The 19,714-nt window shown below is 40.7% G+C and overlaps 1 protein-coding gene across 1 annotated transcript in view; it reads left to right on the forward strand.

The window, feature by feature from the left end:
• The window catches only part of DYNC1H1 (dynein cytoplasmic 1 heavy chain 1), a 42,512-nt gene that overhangs the window by 2,295 nt on the left and 20,503 nt on the right, over nucleotides 1-19,714 (forward strand). Inside the window, exons 2-37 of the mRNA XM_042813440.1 lie at nucleotides 122-209; nucleotides 737-910; nucleotides 1,128-1,383; nucleotides 2,016-2,202; nucleotides 2,403-2,674; nucleotides 2,785-3,012; nucleotides 3,752-4,828; nucleotides 5,119-5,298; nucleotides 5,809-5,958; nucleotides 6,255-6,401; nucleotides 6,530-6,670; nucleotides 6,808-6,984; nucleotides 7,089-7,199; nucleotides 7,285-7,404; nucleotides 7,629-7,868; nucleotides 8,454-8,609; nucleotides 8,973-9,086; nucleotides 9,672-9,782; nucleotides 9,863-10,072; nucleotides 10,454-10,600; nucleotides 10,775-10,941; nucleotides 11,607-11,780; nucleotides 12,473-12,638; nucleotides 12,717-12,905; nucleotides 12,991-13,185; nucleotides 13,857-14,139; nucleotides 14,395-14,495; nucleotides 15,920-16,079; nucleotides 16,202-16,445; nucleotides 16,617-16,800; nucleotides 17,286-17,498; nucleotides 17,655-17,893; nucleotides 18,018-18,174; nucleotides 18,608-18,835; nucleotides 19,024-19,254; nucleotides 19,377-19,517. Coding sequence (XP_042669374.1) covers nucleotides 122-209; nucleotides 737-910; nucleotides 1,128-1,383; nucleotides 2,016-2,202; nucleotides 2,403-2,674; nucleotides 2,785-3,012; nucleotides 3,752-4,828; nucleotides 5,119-5,298; nucleotides 5,809-5,958; nucleotides 6,255-6,401; nucleotides 6,530-6,670; nucleotides 6,808-6,984; nucleotides 7,089-7,199; nucleotides 7,285-7,404; nucleotides 7,629-7,868; nucleotides 8,454-8,609; nucleotides 8,973-9,086; nucleotides 9,672-9,782; nucleotides 9,863-10,072; nucleotides 10,454-10,600; nucleotides 10,775-10,941; nucleotides 11,607-11,780; nucleotides 12,473-12,638; nucleotides 12,717-12,905; nucleotides 12,991-13,185; nucleotides 13,857-14,139; nucleotides 14,395-14,495; nucleotides 15,920-16,079; nucleotides 16,202-16,445; nucleotides 16,617-16,800; nucleotides 17,286-17,498; nucleotides 17,655-17,893; nucleotides 18,018-18,174; nucleotides 18,608-18,835; nucleotides 19,024-19,254; nucleotides 19,377-19,517 — 7,358 coding nt within the window. The remainder of the gene's footprint in view (nucleotides 1-121; nucleotides 210-736; nucleotides 911-1,127; nucleotides 1,384-2,015; nucleotides 2,203-2,402; nucleotides 2,675-2,784; nucleotides 3,013-3,751; nucleotides 4,829-5,118; nucleotides 5,299-5,808; nucleotides 5,959-6,254; nucleotides 6,402-6,529; nucleotides 6,671-6,807; nucleotides 6,985-7,088; nucleotides 7,200-7,284; nucleotides 7,405-7,628; nucleotides 7,869-8,453; nucleotides 8,610-8,972; nucleotides 9,087-9,671; nucleotides 9,783-9,862; nucleotides 10,073-10,453; nucleotides 10,601-10,774; nucleotides 10,942-11,606; nucleotides 11,781-12,472; nucleotides 12,639-12,716; nucleotides 12,906-12,990; nucleotides 13,186-13,856; nucleotides 14,140-14,394; nucleotides 14,496-15,919; nucleotides 16,080-16,201; nucleotides 16,446-16,616; nucleotides 16,801-17,285; nucleotides 17,499-17,654; nucleotides 17,894-18,017; nucleotides 18,175-18,607; nucleotides 18,836-19,023; nucleotides 19,255-19,376; nucleotides 19,518-19,714) is intronic.

Raw genomic sequence — 19,714 nt, forward strand, 5'->3', positions numbered from 1 at the left:
CTTTGTGTGATATGTTGATGTAGGAATTAAAGATTAGAAAACGTTGTAGCAGAATATGTTTGAGAGGGGACAACAGAGGTTTTAAAAATAAAATGTTTTTTACGTAGCGTATTTTTTGCAGAGGATGTGGGAGATGAAGGAGAAGAGGAAAAAGAGTTCATTTCTTACAGTATCAGCAATGACATACATTATGGAATAAAATCAAACAGGTGAGTTAGTAAAGTAGATCTTGATGTTTTTACCCTATTGAAGCAAAAGCTACACTAGCAGGCAGACGATCAGTATTTACTCGTGCTTCATGCAGTGTGCTTTTCAGCGGGTAGGCTCTGATAAAGCAAATGCATCACAAGGGATGGACTGAGAAAACGAGTAGTTCTGAGGTTACATTCATAAAGGAAATTGTCTTATTTCATAAGCATACGTATAAATACAGCACACCTGCAACTGGGGTTCAGTAATTTTATGTTTTTGTTTGGCCATTACGTGTTGCATTTCTATACGAAGCTTGTTAAGGTGAGTGCCTCTAGTGTCCATGTACAGTGGGTGCGTAGTGACAGCTGAATACTTCAGAATTAAGATGTGTTTATTGGAAGCCTTGTTTTCAAGCCCCAGAAGCAGGATTGTAAAGTATGAGATGGAGGTTAGCATTTACGTCCTGTGAACTGAACTTGCAGTTGGGTTAAAGCTGTTCTGGCTCCAGGTTTCAAATGGTAAAACTCTCCTCTCTGTTCTGCAGCCTGGCATTCATTAAGCGCACACCAGTGATTGATGCCGACAAACCAGTGTCGCTCCAGCTGAGAGTGCTCACTCTCAGTGAAGATTCACCGTATGAAACACTACACTCTTTCATTAGCAGTGCTGTTGCTCCCTTTTTCAAGTCCTATATCAGAGAGTCTGGCAAAGCAGACAGGTAATTCAATATAAATGCTGCACTTTTCTACTAACAGATAAAAGCAAGTGTTCAATGCGAAACAGCAAAGACAATGACCAAGACAAGTCGTAAGTGAAAGTGTTTAAGTGTGTAGTTGTATATGAAGCTACTGCTGACCCAAAGGAATGGGGGCAGGGGAATGACCAGGATGGTTTTTTGACTCTGTGCCAAAACAGAGCGCTCTGTGCTCTTTCAGGGATGGCGATAAGATGGCTCCTTCAGTTGAGAAGAAGATTGCAGAACTTGAAATGGGCCTCTTGCATCTGCAGCAGAATATTGAAATTCCGGAGATCAGTCTGCCAATTCATGCAACCATTACTAATGTTGCCAAGCAGTGCTACGAACGTGGAGAAAAACCAAAGGTTACAGATTTTGGTGAGAAGGCTGAGGATCCTCTGTTCCTCAATCAGCTGCAGTCTGGAGTCAATCGCTGGATTAGAGAGATACAGAAGGTAAGAAGACAGGTGCCAGACTGTGTGGGAGATTCTGTGTAGTACCGTGAAAAAGCCCACTGTGTGTCTTCATGGCGAAACTGGTAATGTAGCACTACGTGCAGAATATCTGAGACTGCTTTTCTAAGGCATCAAAGACTCTGGTCTAATTCTAGACTAGACTAAGCCTTGTCTAAATGTTGAGACTAGTATAAATTATTCTGTAGGCAGTTGAGAATGTGATCATGTTATCTCTACTGGATAAAACATCTGCACATAACTGGCAGTTTCCCAGTGAAGTTTGTAACCATTCCTCAAATCTGTACAGCAAGTTAAGAGAAACAGGACTTTTGTTTTGTTCTGATGTTTCTCCAGGTGCATCCACAACCACTTCAGAGCAGTTGCTCCACTTCTGTCTCACAATTTGTTGTACTCCTGCCTATTACTACACAAAGGAGCTCTGCTGTTCTTCTTGCACCCCGAATTAGCACCTACCTTTTTATTTTCTTCATGGGAACAGTAAACATTAAATCCCAGTAGATGTTATATGTCCCAGTCATATTTAGTAATAGAACAAGGTTTTGCAGCAGAACCATGTAAGTGAAATGGTTTTTTCCCTTCCTCACTCCCTGTTTTTTTTCTGTATTTTTAAGGTGACCAAACTAGATCGAGATCCTGCATCAGGCACTGCATTGCAGGAGATCAGCTTCTGGTTAAACTTGGAGCGTGCTTTGTATCGTATTCAGGAAAAACGCGAAAGTCCAGAGGTTCTTTTAACTCTGGATATTCTGAAGCATGGCAAACGTTTCCATGCTACTGTCAGCTTTGATACAGACACAGGTAAAACATTTGTTCCATAAATCTCTTTACCATCATCTTCGTGTTCTTCAGACGTTCTCTGGAAAACCTGTTCTGAAATGTCAGTGTTGTACAAAGAACAGTGCTTTGTAGAGGAATGTTGGTCTCATTAAAGCTGCTGTCTTGTGCAGATTGGATTAACGAAATGAAAAGTTCTAAATCAAAGCATCTTTTGCTTTTAGGTCTAAAACAGGCTCTGGAAACTGTGAATGACTATAATCCACTGATGAAAGATTTTCCGCTGAATGACTTGCTGTCTGCTACTGAGCTAGACAAAATAAGGCAGGCCCTTGTTGCAATATTTACCCATTTGAGAAAAATCAGAAACACAAAGTATCCAATCCAAAGGGCATTGCGTTTAGTGGAGGCTATTTCAAGAGATCTGAGCTCTCAGCTGCTCAAAGTGTTGGGAACCAGAAAACTGATGCATGTTGCCTATGAAGAGTTTGAAAAGGTAAGCTTTTGGGTTTTGCAATGGCAGCAGCTGTGTTTTTGCATTGAGTAGTGACTATAAAGAGATACTTCACTTGGCAGCTAAAGTTCATATCTTGAAACTTTCTTCAGGTAATGGTTGCATGCTTCGAAGTTTTCCAAACCTGGGATGATGAATATGAGAAGCTGCAAGTTCTGTTGAGAGATATTGTGAAAAGAAAAAGGGAAGAGAACCTGAAGATGGTGTGGCGTATCAGTCCTGCTCATAGGAAACTCCAGTCTCGTCTTGATCAAATGAGGAAATTCAGGCGCCAGCATGAGCAGCTGAGGGCAGTCATTGTGAGAGTCTTGCGACCTCAGGTAATAATCTTGATTGTTACCAGGCAGAAGAGCTATGTGCTTTCCTGCTTACAGGCAATATATGTAATGATGAGGAGGAAAGGGGGTGTTATATTGAACTAGGTGACTGTAAATGCTTAGTCCTGGTATCTGGGTGTCAGTTGTTCAGTTTTTCCCCCAGGTGTTTTATTGTGTGTCTTAACATTCTGTCGTGTTGTACTGTAGTACTAAAATTCTGTAGAAGAGTAGCAAGGGAAGGGGAAATGAAACTTCAGTTACAGGCTGGCAGAGGCTGCTTCTGCAGACCCGGTCAGGTTAAATACAGATTCAGGAAACAGCTCTTCAAGTTGGAAATTCACTTTCCCTTCCAAAACGCTTACTAAAAGTCTTAGTCTTAACTCTGACATATTTGACATCCTGTGTGACCATATTCATGTTGATAGGCATAGCAAGAGACTTAAAATAGAGGAGATTAATTAGTGTGTATATATGTGCACAGTAAGACGTGTGTGTGTATATATGTATATATACAAGCTTGGCTAGAGCATAGTGAAAAATGAGTTTATGCTGCACAGTGGTGGAAGTTTATAAGGTAATTAGTTCTGTTCTTCATGGAACTTAAATCTGAAATATTACTAAAACTCTGCTAAGGGTTTGGTTACTAACGTGTAACTTTGCAGTGCTTGTTAGAATGGGCTGGCTTTAGCTATTTCTAGGTAAAATTTGAGGCAGCTGACTCATTAACTGTTTTTTAACGCAGGTAACTGCTGTTGCCCAACAAAATCAAGGAGATGTACCTGAACCTCAAGATATGAAAGTAGCAGAAGTACTTTTTGATGCTGCAGATGCTAATGCCATTGAAGAAGTCAATCTCGCTTATGAGAACGTCAAGGAAGTGGATGGGTTAGACGTTTCCAAAGAAGGTACAGAAGCCTGGGAGGCGGCAATGAAAAGATACGATGAAAGAATTGATAGGGTTGAAACAAGAATAACTGCCCGTCTGAGAGACCAGCTTGGTACAGCAAAGAATGCCAATGAAATGTTCAGGATCTTCTCTCGGTTTAATGCCTTGTTTGTCAGGCCTCACATTCGAGGTGCCATTCGTGAATATCAAACACAATTGATTCAGCGTGTGAAAGATGACATTGAGTCTCTTCATGACAAATTTAAGGTACAATACCCCCAAAGTCAAGCTTGTAAAATGAGTCATGTTCGTGACTTGCCTCCGGTGTCTGGGTCCATAATTTGGGCAAAACAGATTGATAGACAGCTCACTGCTTACATGAAGCGTGTTGAGGACGTCCTTGGCAAGGGCTGGGAGAACCATGTAGAAGGTCAGAAATTAAAGCAAGATGGAGATAGCTTTCGCATGAAGCTCAACACTCAAGAGATCTTTGATGACTGGGCAAGAAAAGTTCAGCAGCGCAATCTTGGCGTGTCTGGTCGTATCTTCACCATTGAAAGTACTCGTGTTAGAGGTCGAAGTGGGAATGTCCTAAAACTGAAAGTCAACTTCCTTCCAGAAATAATTACGCTTTCAAAAGAAGTGCGAAACCTGAAGTGGCTGGGTTTCCGTGTTCCTCTAGCAATTGTCAACAAAGCTCACCAGGCAAACCAGCTCTATCCATTTGCCATTTCCCTGATTGAAAGCGTCCGTACGTATGAACGAACGTGTGAGAAAGTGGAAGAGCGTAATACTATCTCACTTCTGGTTGCTGGCTTGAAAAAGGAGGTGCAGGCTTTGATTGCAGAAGGAATTGCACTTGTGTGGGAGTCATACAAACTTGATCCATATGTGCAACGTTTGGCTGAGACTGTCTTCAGTTTCCAGGAAAAGGTTTGTTGCACCGTTTATCTTTCAAATTCTGAACTTTAGTACTCCACTAATGAGTCATTAAGCAAAAGTGGACTGTGATAGCTGCTCGGTATTGCTTCAGTAGCTCTTCAGTGAAGTGATCAGTTGAGTTAACACAAATTGGTCAGCTGAATGGATATTTTAGTAGAACTGAAATTGATTGACTTAGTGCACCCAAAATCAAAAAAACCTGACTAACCATTTCTGCATAGATGTTGTCTCTCTAACCTCTCAAGCTAAATGTTGTCTTTGTTCTTAAACCTTTTCGTTAGGTGGATGATCTGCTGATTATTGAAGAGAAAATAGACCTGGAAGTGAGATCGCTGGAAACATGCATGTATGATCACAAGACTTTCTCTGAAATCTTGAACAGGGTCCAGAAAGCTGTGGATGATTTAAATCTTCATTCATATTCAAACTTGCCAATCTGGGTCAATAAGCTGGATATGGAGGTACGTTTCAGATCAAGTAGTATTTATTTGGAGGAAAAAATATAATCAGGTGCAATATTTGTGCAGATGATGGAATGCTTGTTTGTTTTCAGCTGTTACCTTTTGGGATCAATGAACTCCAGGAAGTTCGTTGGAAGAAACAAGTCTGATTGTGTTTGACTGTGTAGAACATGCTTAGCAGTAAGGTCAATAAGGGATGGGCAACATTTTCTGTGCTGGTAGTGAAATCTGTTTACCTTAGTAGTGTTTAAAATTATTGGACACTAGGCCAATTTGAAAGCAGTTAAACTTGCTTAATTCCATTATGTCCATGACAACGGAACAACAACAGAACCCTTGAGTTGGTGTTCACCAAAAAGCCTACCAAAACTCTTAGATCTCTTGCATGTAGTAGCTTGGTAAGGGAGCACTTGGTTCTTTGAGGCATCACAGTGTATCTGGTGTCAGAATATGCTGACAGTGAGGCTCCACACTGTGCAACTGTTCTCCAATGCGGCTTCCTTTTTGTAGATTGAGAGAATCCTGGGTGTTCGCCTGCAAGCCGGGCTGAGAGCCTGGACCCAAGTTCTTATGGGGCAAGCAGATGACAAAGCAGAAGTTGACATGGATACAGATGCTCCACAAGTGAGCCATAAGCCTGGTGGAGAACCTAAGATCAAGGTAAGTGACCGATACTTTGCTTTGTGGCTTTTTGTTTGTGTATGTGTGTGTGGGGAGGGGGGTATTTGTTTTTTTCTTTCATTGCTGGTTATTCAATGTAGTGATTTTTAGCTCCGGCTTTTATGGGAGGTAAACATTTTTTCTGCATCTGATTTTGAAGAAATACTAAGTTTCACCCATATAAGTGTTAGTTGCTTTCCAAGAATGCATGCTACTTCAAGAAGTCCCAAAGTCTTGTCAGCATGGGTTGTAGTAGCATCTTCCAGTAGAGCTGACTATGTTCACTGTTTCTGCAGAACATCGTACACGAGCTAAGAATAACCAACCAGGTGATATACTTGAATCCACCAATTGAAGAGTGCAGGTACAAACTTTATCAAGAATTGTTTTCATGGCAGACAGTAATCCTGTCACTACCAAGAATTCAAAGTCAGAGATACCAGGTGAGTGTCAGTAGCTACGTCTGAGCGGTTCTTTTTGCTTTGCACTTAAATGCATTCAGCATTAGCGTGTTACTGAAGGACTGAATGCAAGTACACTAAAATTCATATATATCACATGTAATTCTCAGGTTGGAGTGCATTATGAGCTGTCTGAGGAAGAGAAGTTCTATCGTAATGGATTAACACGGATGCCTGATGGCCTTGCAGCCCTGGAGGAGGCGTACCGTGCTGTTGAGGGAATTGTGACGGAGGTGGAACAGTACGTCAAGGTAGGAGGCTGACACTACGTAGTGCTGCACTTAGATGAATGTGGACTTTGCTCATTTTCATTAGGAATTTTCAGGGTTGGAGGGAACATCTTTTAAAATGTACTGGAAAAGTTAGAAATGTGAAATTTCTTTATTAGGTTTGGCTGCAGTACCAGTGCCTGTGGGATATGCAGGCTGAAAACATATACAACCGCCTTGGAGAAGACCTAAATAAGTGGCAAGCCCTTTTAGTTCAGATAAGAAAGGCCAGAGGAACATTTGACAATGCAGAAACTAGAAAGGAATTTGGACCTGTTGTGATAGACTATGGAAAGGTAAGAAATTGCAGTTATTGATTGTGACAAATGCATTAAAATTCGAGGTGCGTAAGAGAAAATAACAGGACTAATAACTATTATGTAACCTTGTTCAACTGCAGGTACAATCAAAGGTGAACTTGAAGTATGACTCCTGGCACAAGGAAGTGCTCAGCAAATTTGGCCAGATGCTCGGTCAGAATATGACGGAGTTTCATTCACAAATTTCCAAGGTAAGACTCTTACCTGTCTGTAGTTTTTCACTTTCAGATGAACTTGCTCTTGTTTTCTGAAATGCTGACTTATTGCCCCACGCAGTCCCGTCAAGAGCTGGAGCAGCATTCAGTGGATACTGCCAGCACATCGGATGCAGTGACATTCATAACATACGTGCAGTCCCTGAAACGTAAAATCAAACAGTTTGAAAAGCAAGTGGAGGTATGTTACCAACGTTTCTTATTTCTGAGAATGTTGGACTTCATTCTTAAGTGAAGTAATGACATTCAAGCATAGCTTCGCAGCATTCAAGTCCTCCTGAGAGTAGACTTGAACTTCCTGTTCTGAGGAATCTGTAGTGAGTGCTCGTTAAAACGTGTTGAGTATTTAGTCTTGTGCCATCAGTTAAAAAGGTGAAACTAACTTAGAATCACCGTCTCCTACAGCTGTATCGCAATGGTCAGCGGTTGCTTGAGAAACAGAGGTTCCAGTTTCCATCCTCTTGGCTGTACATTGACAACATTGAGGGAGAATGGGGTGCCTTTAATGACATCATGCGTCGGAAGGATTCTGCCATTCAACAGCAAGTAGCAAACCTGCAGATGAAGATAGTTCAGGAGGATCGGGCAGTAGAGAGCAGAACAACTGACTTGCTAGCGGACTGGGAGAAAACAAAGCCTGTAACAGTAAGTACTGATAATTAATATTCAGTCAGCAAATGAGGTGGTTTTTTGGCACTCAACAAGAAGTAGGCAGTTCATTTTAATGGTTTGTTTGTTACTTTTTTTTTTTTTTTTTTTCAATTTTTCATTATGCATGATGTTGAGTCTTTGTGAGGATTCCATTGTTGTTTGTTCGTTAGCTTACTTGTTTATTTGTTTGGTGGAGGTAAGTTTATCCTTAAAATCTGAAATATCTTAAGTACAAAAAGCAAGGCAGCTTTAGTTACTAACGAAACTTTGACCCACATCAGTATGAAATGATCAGTAGGAGGGTGTATATGTAGAAAAACTCTGAAGAGTTGGTGTTTTGTTTTTTTTGTTTCTTTTTTTTGCCTTCCTTAAAGTGATATTCAGTAAAGCAAAACACTGCATTTAAAAGTGGGATAGGCTTTTTCTGGATTTGTATTTTGCCTTCTTATCAGTATGCTGGAAATGGGGAAAAAGAAAAAAAAAGAGACAGACCAACATTTTGTATTCAGTCCTTGCTTTTAAGTTAGCTTCAACTTGACTGCGAACTTTTTGGGCTAATACATCTCTTCCAAACTTTAGGGTAATTTGCGCCCAGAAGAGGCTCTTCAGGCTCTTACCATTTATGAAGGAAAATTTGGGAGGCTGAAAGATGATCGTGAGAAGTGTGCAAAGGCCAAGGAGGCTCTGGAACTAACAGATACAGGATTGCTCAGCGGCAGTGAAGAACGTGTCCAGGTATAACCTATTCACACAGCTTCTTGTCAGACTCATGGCAAAATGGTTCAGTTCCATTTATTTCTTCCTTTTATAAAGTGACTTGTATTATTAAGTAATTGTATCAAGATGCAGTCTCCACTGTCAATTAATTCTAGCCTGAAAGATTGTCCATCATTTCTTCTATGACTGCCTTACTCTTGTGAAGCTATTAGGTGACAAAAAATGCAGGAATCTGTGCTGGGTCACTTTCTATTGCAGTCTTGTTGAATTAGCAGGCTAACTGTTTTTGACATGTTCAGAGGTTCTTTCTAACTCCCCCATGCTATTGACTGTGAGGAAATGAAAACTAATTGCTGATGTTTGGTTCCTTTTTTACTCTAGGTAGCCCTAGAAGAGTTGCAAGATCTCAAAGGCGTTTGGTCTGAACTCTCAAAGGTCTGGGAGCAGATTGATCAGATGAAAGAGCAGCCCTGGGTTTCAGTGCAGCCTCGCAAGGTACTACACTGCTGTACACATAAGCCATATAACTACTGAAAGCGTGTGTGAATTTAGACTTCCTGAGATAGAAGTTCTCCGTTGTCACATTCCAGTTGCACTGTTTATGTACCTTTGCATGCATCTCATGAGCATGTTTCTTGAAATGCTAAGCTGAAAATCACAGCATTTGTCACAAGTTACATAATTCTCCAGTGTGATTCCATTAATGAGGTTGGACCGTATACAGAGAGCATATGTGTGTGTGCTCTGCTGGTTTTAAGTAGGCTGTTGGACCTCAATAAGGGAACTTCATCTTACAGCTGGATGAACAGCATCAGTTTTGTTTAAGTGCTCAGGAGGTAGAAAGCAAAAGGAACACTAAGCCAAATAAACTCCCTGTGACAATAGAATTTCTTAAATCTCAGTTGGACAAATAAAATTGTATTCTCAGCACCAGAGCAACCCATCTTACACAGATAACTGCAACACTGAAAAAGCTGTGCCATAGATTACACTTTTTCACAGAAACCTCTCTGAAATAAGATGCTTACTTTTATGAATGCAATCATATGCATAGAGAAATATTTATTTTGTTATTGGCAGCTTCGACAAAACCTAGATGTTCTGCTGAACCAACTGAAGAATTTCCCTGCCCGCTTGCGACAGTACGCCTCCTACGAGTACGTTCAGAGACTTCTGAAAGGCTACATGAAGGTAAATTGCACTCATTTCTAAAATGCCTCAGTTTTGTAGTTCGTGTTCCAAGGAGTAACCTGCTTTCTTGTCTTCTGTAGATAAACATGTTAGTTATTGAACTGAAATCAGAAGCACTCAAAGATCGTCACTGGAAACAGCTGATGAAGAGGCTTCATGTTAACTGGGTTGTCTCAGAACTGACCCTGGGGCAGATCTGGGACGTTGATTTGCAGAGAAATGAAGCAATCGTCAAAGATGTACTGCTCGTGGCACAGGGAGAAATGGCTTTGGAGGAGTTCTTGAAACAGGCTAGTAGCAACTCTTCTGTGTATGCACTTATTGTCAAATCAAAGCTGTTCTGACAGGTAGCTGACACTTAAGTAGTAAACTCAATCTAAGCTGTTGACAGAAGTGCGCAGACTCCATGGAACACTGTTTTTTTGGGAACAGCTTAAAGATGTGAAAGATTCTGGTGATGAAACGTGAATCGTTTTGGAAGAGCAGTCCTCAGTAATGACTTCTAAAAATGCTGGTAGTGTTGTATTCTCTATCTTTAATAACAACTTGAGCATGAACTCAGAACCCTTGAATAAAAAAGAAAAATCTGATTACTCTTAACAGACTTCTACTTTGTAATTATGCTGAAGCAGAAGTAATTGATGCCTTATCTCACCTGTCTTTCCCTTCAGATAAGAGAAGTATGGAACACCTATGAACTGGATTTGGTCAATTACCAGAACAAATGTCGATTGATTCGAGGATGGGATGACCTTTTCAACAAAGTGAAAGAGCACATTAATAGCGTGTCAGCTATGAAGCTGTCCCCATACTACAAGGTAAATGGGAGAGAAAAACTAAACAATGTTCATTGAATTCTGACTTTCCTGTCGTGTATTTCGGTTGACAATTAATTGCGTATGCATACTTTATTACTTGTAAGTGGTTTTCTGCTAACAGGTACTGGTCCTGGTATTATTAAAATGAGTGTTCATGTACCATTTAAACTTCAGGTGTTTGAGGAGGATGCCCTCAGCTGGGAAGATAAACTGAACCGGATCATGGCGCTCTTTGATGTCTGGATAGACGTCCAGAGGCGATGGGTCTACTTGGAGGGTATCTTCACTGGTAGTGCAGACATCAAGCACTTACTGCCAGTGGAGACCCAACGGTTCCAGAGGTAACTTCTTGATTGCTTTTTTGCTTTCTTACCTATCTGAACAGGTCTACCGCTTCATAACTTCAGTGTAGCACTTTCTTAAGACAAAATGCCCCGACTGGTTGGATTACAACCCTGCTGCAAACTTAAGTTCGTTAAGCAAATAAATAAAGCAAAAACTACCTGTTGACAACAGTGACAGAAAAAGGCTTGTAATAAAAAGGGTAACAGGCAGTTTTAAAGGTTGATTTGAGTTCAGGTGTTTTTTTCTGAGTTCCAGTCAGTTAACTCTGGAATTTTTCTGGCACTGTGGCTATCAAAAAGCAAGCTTACATCTGTTTCCATAGCCTTTCATGTTACTCTAAAGTGCTGTTTTCTTCCTCTGCTTTAAGTCATTGATTTGTCCATGTTTATTCCACACACTTCCTATCAAATCAAAGAATCACTTTGATGCATCTTTGCAGGAAATGAAGAAAATCAGCCTTCAGCAGTGGAAGTGATGGAGTTAACTTTGCAAAGAAGCTGTATTTTTTTTGGTGGTGGTATTTTGAAATAAGTGAAGAGCTGGTTTTGTAATTTAGTCTTGTGTTCCATAGGGTAGCTGCAACAATTAGAGAAATAACTTTGGAGATCTGTCAGCCTGAAGTGAGTGAATTTACACTGAAGTACTGTTATTTTACTTGCAGCATCAGCACTGAGTTTCTGGCACTCATGAAAAAGGTGTCCAAATCTCCACTTGTGATGGATGTTCTCAACATACAAGGTGTGCAGAGATCACTGGAGAGACTGGCAGACTTGCTTGGGAAGATCCAAAAGGCGCTGGGAGAATACCTGGAAAGGGAGAGGTCCTCTTTCCCTCGGTAAGAAGTTGACTGTGGGAGAAAGTAACTTGCTGTTTCATACAGGAATAGTGTACTGTTATATAAAGCCTCTGCCAGTCTTAATGTACTGCGTATAAATAAGGTGTTATACCTGTATATTTGTGACCTCAAAATACTGAATTCAGTTCTCAAGAAGTGGAACTGAAATTTCTGGTTTTAGGGATTCAGAAGTGTAAGAGTCATTGCAGCTGATTTCTATAAACTTACAGATTGTTTTCTGAACTGCTTAATTAGGGAGACCGAAGAACTGAACTGTCACAATCCAGTATTTAAGTTACTGGTTCTGAGTTATCCCTAGTCATCAACTGCTCTGTTGCTTAACATGAGAGAATATGAGTGACTTAGCAAGAGAACATACAAAAGTGGAAGTTCTGCCTGTGTAAGAGAATTCCCAAGTACTGCTGTGGATGTTTCAGAGATGGATAAGTAAATTAAATGCTCCACAGTATGAAGCACATATGCAGTATTGTATGGATGCTGTTACATGAAGCTAGGTTTTAGAACTGAGCTCGCTCTTCTGGTGAATTTATGGTTCTTGCCCTCTTACAGTACTGGAGAGTTAAGTGTCAGTTACTCCCATGTAGCGTCTGTCTGTGAAATGTCCATGTCTATAAATAGATAAAAGTGATAGTTGGAGTTTTGATACAGATCTAATTTTAAATAATTATTAGGTTTTACTTTGTTGGTGATGAAGATTTGCTTGAGATCATTGGAAACAGCAAGAACGTTGCTAAGCTTCAGAAACACTTCAAGAAGATGTTTGCTGGCGTTTCTAGCATCATTCTCAATGAAGATAATTCCGTGGTTCTGGGCATATCCTCACGTGAAGGAGAGGAGGTAGATCTGCATTGTTTCTCTCTAATTAAAATTTTGTAAATATGTGAATATAGATTGACTTAAAGCTCATTCTTCCAGGTGCTGTTCAAAACCCCAGTCTCCATCACAGAACATCCCAAAATTAATGAGTGGCTCACTCTGGTTGAGAAAGAAATGAGAGTGACCCTTGCCAAGTTGCTTGCGGAATCTGTTACTGAAGTCGAAATCTTTGGAAAAGCAACTTCAATTGATCCAACAGTCTACATCTCTTGGATTGACAAATTCCAGGTATCAACATGGAACATCTAAGCATACTGCAGCTTAGTTACTGCAGTGAAGAAAACTGTCTGATGAGGATTTTTTTGTTACACAGGCTCAGCTTGTTGTCCTGTCAGCCCAGATTGCATGGTCTGAAAACGTTGAGTCGGCCCTGAATGGTATGAGTGGAGGTGAGGACAGCAGTCCTCTCCAGTCAGTGCTAGCTAACGTTGAGGTCACACTCAATGTGCTGGCAGACTCCGTGCTGATGGAGCAGCCACCTCTTCGCAGAAGGAAACTGGAGCACTTGGTAAGTAAAAACCACCTTTCTTCTTGTGTGTTAGGAAGAGAGGCTCTGTAATAATTCAGTGAGGAAGATCAGTCTGAGGCTTGTTTTTTTTCCTCTAGGAAAATGTTTAATGCAATTTAAGCAACAAGCCCTGGTCATGTAGGTGGCTGTGGTTTGAAACTCTTGTGATTTTGCTACGTGATGGCATATTATAGACGAGGCTGCCTGTTCCAAACGTAAATGTTAATGATTTCTTCTTTCCAAAGTAAAGTATCTTATTAAGCTGCTATTACTATATGCTTTTGTGTCTAAGTAGAGATTGAGGGTTGGGAGCAGAAAGTAAAATCACTCTGAGTTATTTCTTTGGATTTTTAAAGGATGTTATCTCACCTGTTTTGGGAGCATTGTCTTCATAGTTTCTGGGAAGTGAAATACCTTGTTCAGCATTATAATGGATTAACAGACTAATGGAGGACCAGACTGCTTTGCTGAAAGCTAAGAAAGTCCTTATCCAGAGCAGTCAACATTGTTAGTTCTGTCTTTCTATCAACGCTTTTTAAGCAGTATAGTTGGTAGCTCATGATTTCTGAATGATGGCAGTTTACTGTGCTGATCTCAAAAGTTGTAGAATTCCTGGCTTTACTGGCAGTGACTTGTATTGCTGCAGTCTGAGGGGTTACTTCATTTTCCAGATCACTGAGTTGGTGCACCAGAGAGATGTTACGAGATCGCTGTTGAGAAGCAAGGTCGACAACTCCAAGTCCTTTGAGTGGCTCAGCCAAATGCGGTTCTACTTTGACCCAAAGCAGACAGATGTGTTGCAACAGCTCTCCATTCAGATGGCAAATGCCAAATTCAACTATGGTTTTGAGTACCTTGGTGTACAGGATAAGTTAGTACAGACTCCTCTTACTGACCGCTGTTACCTGACAATGACGCAAGCCCTGGAGGCAAGACTTGGAGGATCACCGTTTGGTACGTTGGGTCTGAAGAACAGTAAAAACTTCAGATATGAACTCTTACCCTCTGGAATGTATAGCTTTCGTCCAAGGTTTCGGAATGTTTTTAACTAAGATGTTGAAGAACAAAACAGTCTTTTGGGAGAATCTGTAACAATTTTAGGTTCCTTGCTGAGTACCATTGGAATAGGTATGCTGGCAGGTGATGTGGTTAGGCAATGGTACGTGAGACTGTCAACACTAAAACACATTTCTCTTGCTTCAAAATTAGGTCCTGCTGGTACTGGTAAAACAGAATCTGTTAAAGCTCTTGGACATCAGCTCGGCCGCTTCGTGTTGGTTTTCAACTGTGATGAGACATTTGACTTCCAGGTAAGCTGCTCAATTTGAAAGAACGTGGTCTTTGGTAACGTGCTAAGAATCTCTTCGGAACAGCCAGCAGTGTTTACTTTTGAAATGATCATGTGTAACATTTAACTGAGCAGGTTACCTGTGGTTGTACAGGTGCTCTATAACAGAAAATGCCTGAAGCAAAAGTGGGGTGAAAAATTGTTTGCAGGGGCAATGTTCTTCTGTTTTTGTTTGGTTTCGTTTTTTCTTCAGAGCTGGTAGTTCAGTAGTAAATTGAGGGAAGGGAATAGGAAGGGCAGGAACACGAACTGGCTTTAGGAAAGTAATTTTCTTAGTAGTGCTAGTTTAATGAAGAACCAAGGAGAGTTTGAGGCTGCGTGATTACCAAATTATCCTTTGTGGCAAAGCTGTAGACTTCGCCTCAGCGTGTGAAGGATGACTCAAAACTAAAAAAAATTGCCCAGATATTGTAAAATTACTAATGTTTTCAAGCTGAGAACCAGATGAAATTTCTCTGTTAACTATAAAGCAGTTCTGTGAAGAGTTTCTGTAAATACAAATACAAAACACAGATGAGGAATCCTGGTCCTTCCTGGACTCAGATGGAGTGCAAGTATGTTTTTTTTGCTTGTTCATTTGTTTTTCTATACAGCTGTGTTCTTTTAGGACCAGGAGTTCATTTTGTCAGTGTTTAGCCTGTAGTGGTAACCGTAAGAAGGAATGGTAAGAAGTGATAACTTAGAGAGGAATAAGAACAGGGATGGCATGTGATATTCTTGCCCCTAGCTCTCTTCCTACCTCTGACTGGTGTCAGGATCAGTAAGTGCCAGGATTAAATGGGTTATTTGCTGTTTGTGTTTCAATGAATCTTTACAGGTACTTTTTCTCCCCTTGAATTCATTTGTTCCTGTAGCATTCTCTACCAGCTAGCTCTACTGCATTACTGTGCACTCTACAAAAGAGCACCTTTAATCAATTTCCTGGCTCTTGTATTAGAAAATGAAAATCTGATTCTTAGCCATTTTGAACTGCTGTGGCTTTTAGACTTCTGTCATATTCTCTTATTTTGTGGAGTCTTGCTTAGAAGGCAATCAGAATCTGTCCATCCCATTTGCTCTTCTGAAACGCTTTGTAATTCAGTAACTGTTGTGATAAAGTACAAGAACAGTACCTAGCATTAGCAATACCAACAAGCAAAGCATCTGGCAGTGGATATACTTCCACTGTTTTGTGAATGCACCATAGGACTGTAGTAACAAAAAGCAGCAAATATCTGAAAGTCAGTTAAATTCTTTACAGCTCTTACAAAGAGTCTGACTTGTGTACAAATGCAGTTCCTCCTTGCTTTGGGTGCCCTATCTAAAGTACTGTTATCCATTTCCTGTTGCCTATGCGTAGGCAAGAAGGATGGTGCTACTTCAGTGAATTTTCTTGTCTGTGTGCAGGCAATGGGACGCATCTTTGTGGGACTTTGCCAAGTGGGTGCTTGGGGCTGTTTTGATGAGTTCAACCGGCTGGAGGAGCGCATGCTGTCTGCCGTTTCACAGCAAGTTCAGTGCATCCAGGAAGCCTTGCGAGAGCATTCCAATCCCAACTATGACAAGAGTATGTCCCTGTTCATTTCTGGTAGTGTTGTGTAACATCCTCGGCGTCCTTTGTGCTGTTTTGTTGCTCAGTTACATTTCTCCCAACAGTCATGAATGAAACCGCTTTCCTTCTCTTTTCAGCTGCAACACCTATTACTTGTGAGCTGCTGAACAAACAGGTCAAAGTAAGCCCTGACATGGCTATCTTCATCACCATGAATCCTGGCTATGCAGGCAGATCAAATCTGCCTGACAATTTGAAGAAGTTGTTCCGTAGCTTGGCAATGACAAAACCAGACCGTCAGCTGATTGCCCAGGTCATGCTGTACTCCCAAGGTTTCCGTACAGCTGAAGTGCTCGCCAATAAGATTGTACCATTCTTCAAGTGAGTGTCAAGTTTTGCTCCTGTAGCTGCATTATACAGCTTATTGTTCTAATTAGTAATGTTCTGTGCAACTCACTAAGCACTGCATAGCAATTAAATGATGGCATGTATTTTCTTGAATGTTGTGTTGGTCTCTATTGAGAGCCATATTTTGTATTTCTTGATTCTTAGGCTTTGTGATGAACAGCTGTCCTCCCAAAGTCACTACGATTTTGGCTTGAGAGCACTGAAGAGTGTGCTGGTTAGTGCGGGTAATGTGAAGAGGGAGAGGATTCAGAAGATAAAGCGGGAGAAGGAAGAGCGTGGTGAAGTTGTTGATGAAGGAGAAATTGCTGAGAACTTACCAGAACAAGAGGTAACGTGGGTGTGAACTCTTCTGTGACAAAGTGCAGGATGCAAACTAAGCAAAGCAAACGCCCTGTGGCGTTTGGCAATTGGCAAAGTTATGTTACTCAGAGGAGGTGATAAATGATAGCTTAGAAGCACTAAGTGAAAGAGGTGCTGAACTCAGAATCCCATGAATGATAGTAAAAGATTTGTTTTTATGTGACTAATGCATTCATAATTTTTATTGCTGCTCAGTTCTTCTCTAGTTATTTCCAAAAGCATATTGAGGAGGCAACTACAGTTGTATAAACTAAAAATCAACAGGAATTCATTAAGTAGTTTGAAGGCAGAGTCCTCCTTTAATGGTTGCTCTTATCAAGACCTTGCTAGTTTGGTGCCTTATCAGTGAACTTTGCAGGGAAGTGCTCCTTTTTGAACACCCTCAGCAAAGTGAACTTAATTAAAAACTAAACTAAAAACTTAGCCTTAACTAAAACATGATTCTCTCTGCAGATCTTGATTCAAAGTGTATGTGAAACCATGGTACCAAAACTGGTTGCAGAAGATATTCCGTTGCTGTTCAGTCTCCTTTCTGATGTATTCCCTGGAGTGCAGTATCACCGTGGGGAGATGACAGCCCTGAGAGAGGAGCTTAAGAAAGTGTGTCAGGAAATGTACCTTACCTATGGTGATGGAGAAGAAGTTGGTGGCATGTGGGTTGAAAAGGTAAACATAAAATCAAAAGCATTGTGCAGTTGGAATTAATGCATGTATAAGACTTAATATTCCTTTTTATTATGAACTTTCTCACCTCAATTGAGCAAGAAATAGAAGGTTCAAAGTACTACTGAAGTTGTTCACATGTTGTTTTTTCTGTCACAGGTTCTTCAGTTGTACCAGATTACACAGATAAATCATGGATTGATGATGGTGGGTCCCTCTGGAAGTGGAAAGAGCATGGCTTGGAGAGTACTACTGAAAGCTCTTGAACGACTGGAGGGTGTGGAAGGTGTTGCTCATATTATTGATCCAAAAGCAATCAGCAAAGATCACCTCTATGGTACTTTGGATCCAAATACCAGAGAATGGACAGATGGCTTGTTTACGCATGTCCTGAGAAAGTGAGTCTTAAGCAGCACAAATGAAAAGCGGGAAGTAGATATGTGCCCTGTTTTTTCTTGGCCTCGTTTTGTCTTTGTTCACTGTTGTCTGTAACACTACAATAAACGTTTCTTTCAATTACAGAATCATAGACAACGTGAGAGGTGAGTTACAGAAACGTCAGTGGATTATCTTCGATGGTGATGTAGATCCTGAATGGGTTGAGAACTTGAACTCTGTTTTGGATGACAACAAACTGCTGACTCTGCCAAATGGAGAACGTCTCAGCCTTCCACCAAATGTAATGCTCCTTCTTTAATGTGACTTTATGACTTGATTTCATACAAACTTGATGCTTTTTTCTTGTGTTGTGCTGTTGCCATTCCTGTTTCCTCCATAAGCAGGCTAATATTCATCTCAGGTCTGCAGGAGTTCGGAGCTCTGGTGGAACCCAACATTTTGTGTTAGGTCTATTCTGACCCTGTGAGACTAACTCACTGCATTCTATTAAAGTTTAGGTTAGAAGGCAGCAATGATGAATTTTGCTTATAGTAGTTCAGTGCTGCTGGTTCTTCAGAGGCTAAGTACAAGCTGAGTTCTAAAACAAGGTCTAGATATGGGGTTGGTAATTTTTCAGGGTTTTGGGGGGAGTTCTTTTGTTTGTTGTTGTTCTGTGTGGTTGTTGTTGTGGTTTTTTTTAACTTTAAAATCTGTTTTAAATTTGTGTTCTTCAGGTGCGTATCATGTTTGAGGTACAGGATCTGAAATATGCCACTTTGGCTACTGTGTCAAGGTGTGGTATGGTCTGGTTCAGTGAGGACGTCCTCAGTACAGACATGATATTCAATAACTTCCTGGCGAGGCTAAAAAGCATTCCTCTGGATGAAGGTGAGGAGGAAGCTCAGCGAAGGCGAAAGGGCAAAGAAGATGAAGGAGAAGAAGCAGCATCCCCAATGTTGCAGGTATCATGAGAAGCATGGTTTACTTCAGATTTCTCTCAGCTTCTCATAGGAAAGCTGACTTTCTTGTTAAATCCTTTTTTTAAAAGAATGTTAAAATAAGAAGCATTTCCAACTTTAAACAAAATTACTTCCTGGTTGTCAAATGCAAATCAAATGTTTTGAGTAGTTTTTATCTCTCCCCCCAACAGATACAGAGAGACGCTGCAACTATAATGCAACCATATTTCACATCCAATGGCCTTGTAACCAAAGCACTCGAACACGCTTTCAAGTTGGAGCATATTATGGATCTCACCCGTTTGCGCTGCCTTGGTTCTCTGTTCTCCATGTTGCATCAAGCTTGCCGTAACGTAGCGCAGTACAATGCCAACCATCCGGACTTCCCAATGCAGATAGATCAGCTGGAGCGCTATATCCAGGTGAAGATGCTGCGTGATTTCTGTCTATGATGTGTCAGAATAGTAGCTAGACTTTATTTATTGTACATGAAGTTCTGTTCTATTGCTGTGTGAACAACAGCTTCTTTTGCTGCTTCCTACAGAGGTACTTGGTCTATGCAATACTCTGGTCTCTCTCTGGAGACAGCCGTCTGAAAATGAGAGCAGAGCTTGGAGAATACATTAGGAGAATTACCGCTGTTCCGCTGCCAACTGCACCCAACATTCCTATAATTGACTATGAGGTAAAACTTGTCTTATGCAAACACTGCTGCTTTGTAGTCTTGGAAGCTTGATTTAGATTTTGGAGATGAAGATGGAGAATAAAACACTAGGTAATCTTAAGTTCTACAGTTTCTGACTTTCCAGAGAGCAGTGGTCTAAGCTGCGTGTTCCCATAATCACATCAAAGTCAATGCCACAAGATACTCTGGTTCATAAA

The sequence above is a fragment of the Centrocercus urophasianus genome, unplaced genomic scaffold (genome assembly GCF_019232065.1).
Source record: "Centrocercus urophasianus isolate 14NV4802_14NV808 unplaced genomic scaffold, USGS_Curo_1.0 seq_14, whole genome shotgun sequence".
Classification (NCBI taxonomy): domain Eukaryota; kingdom Metazoa; phylum Chordata; class Aves; order Galliformes; family Phasianidae; genus Centrocercus; species Centrocercus urophasianus.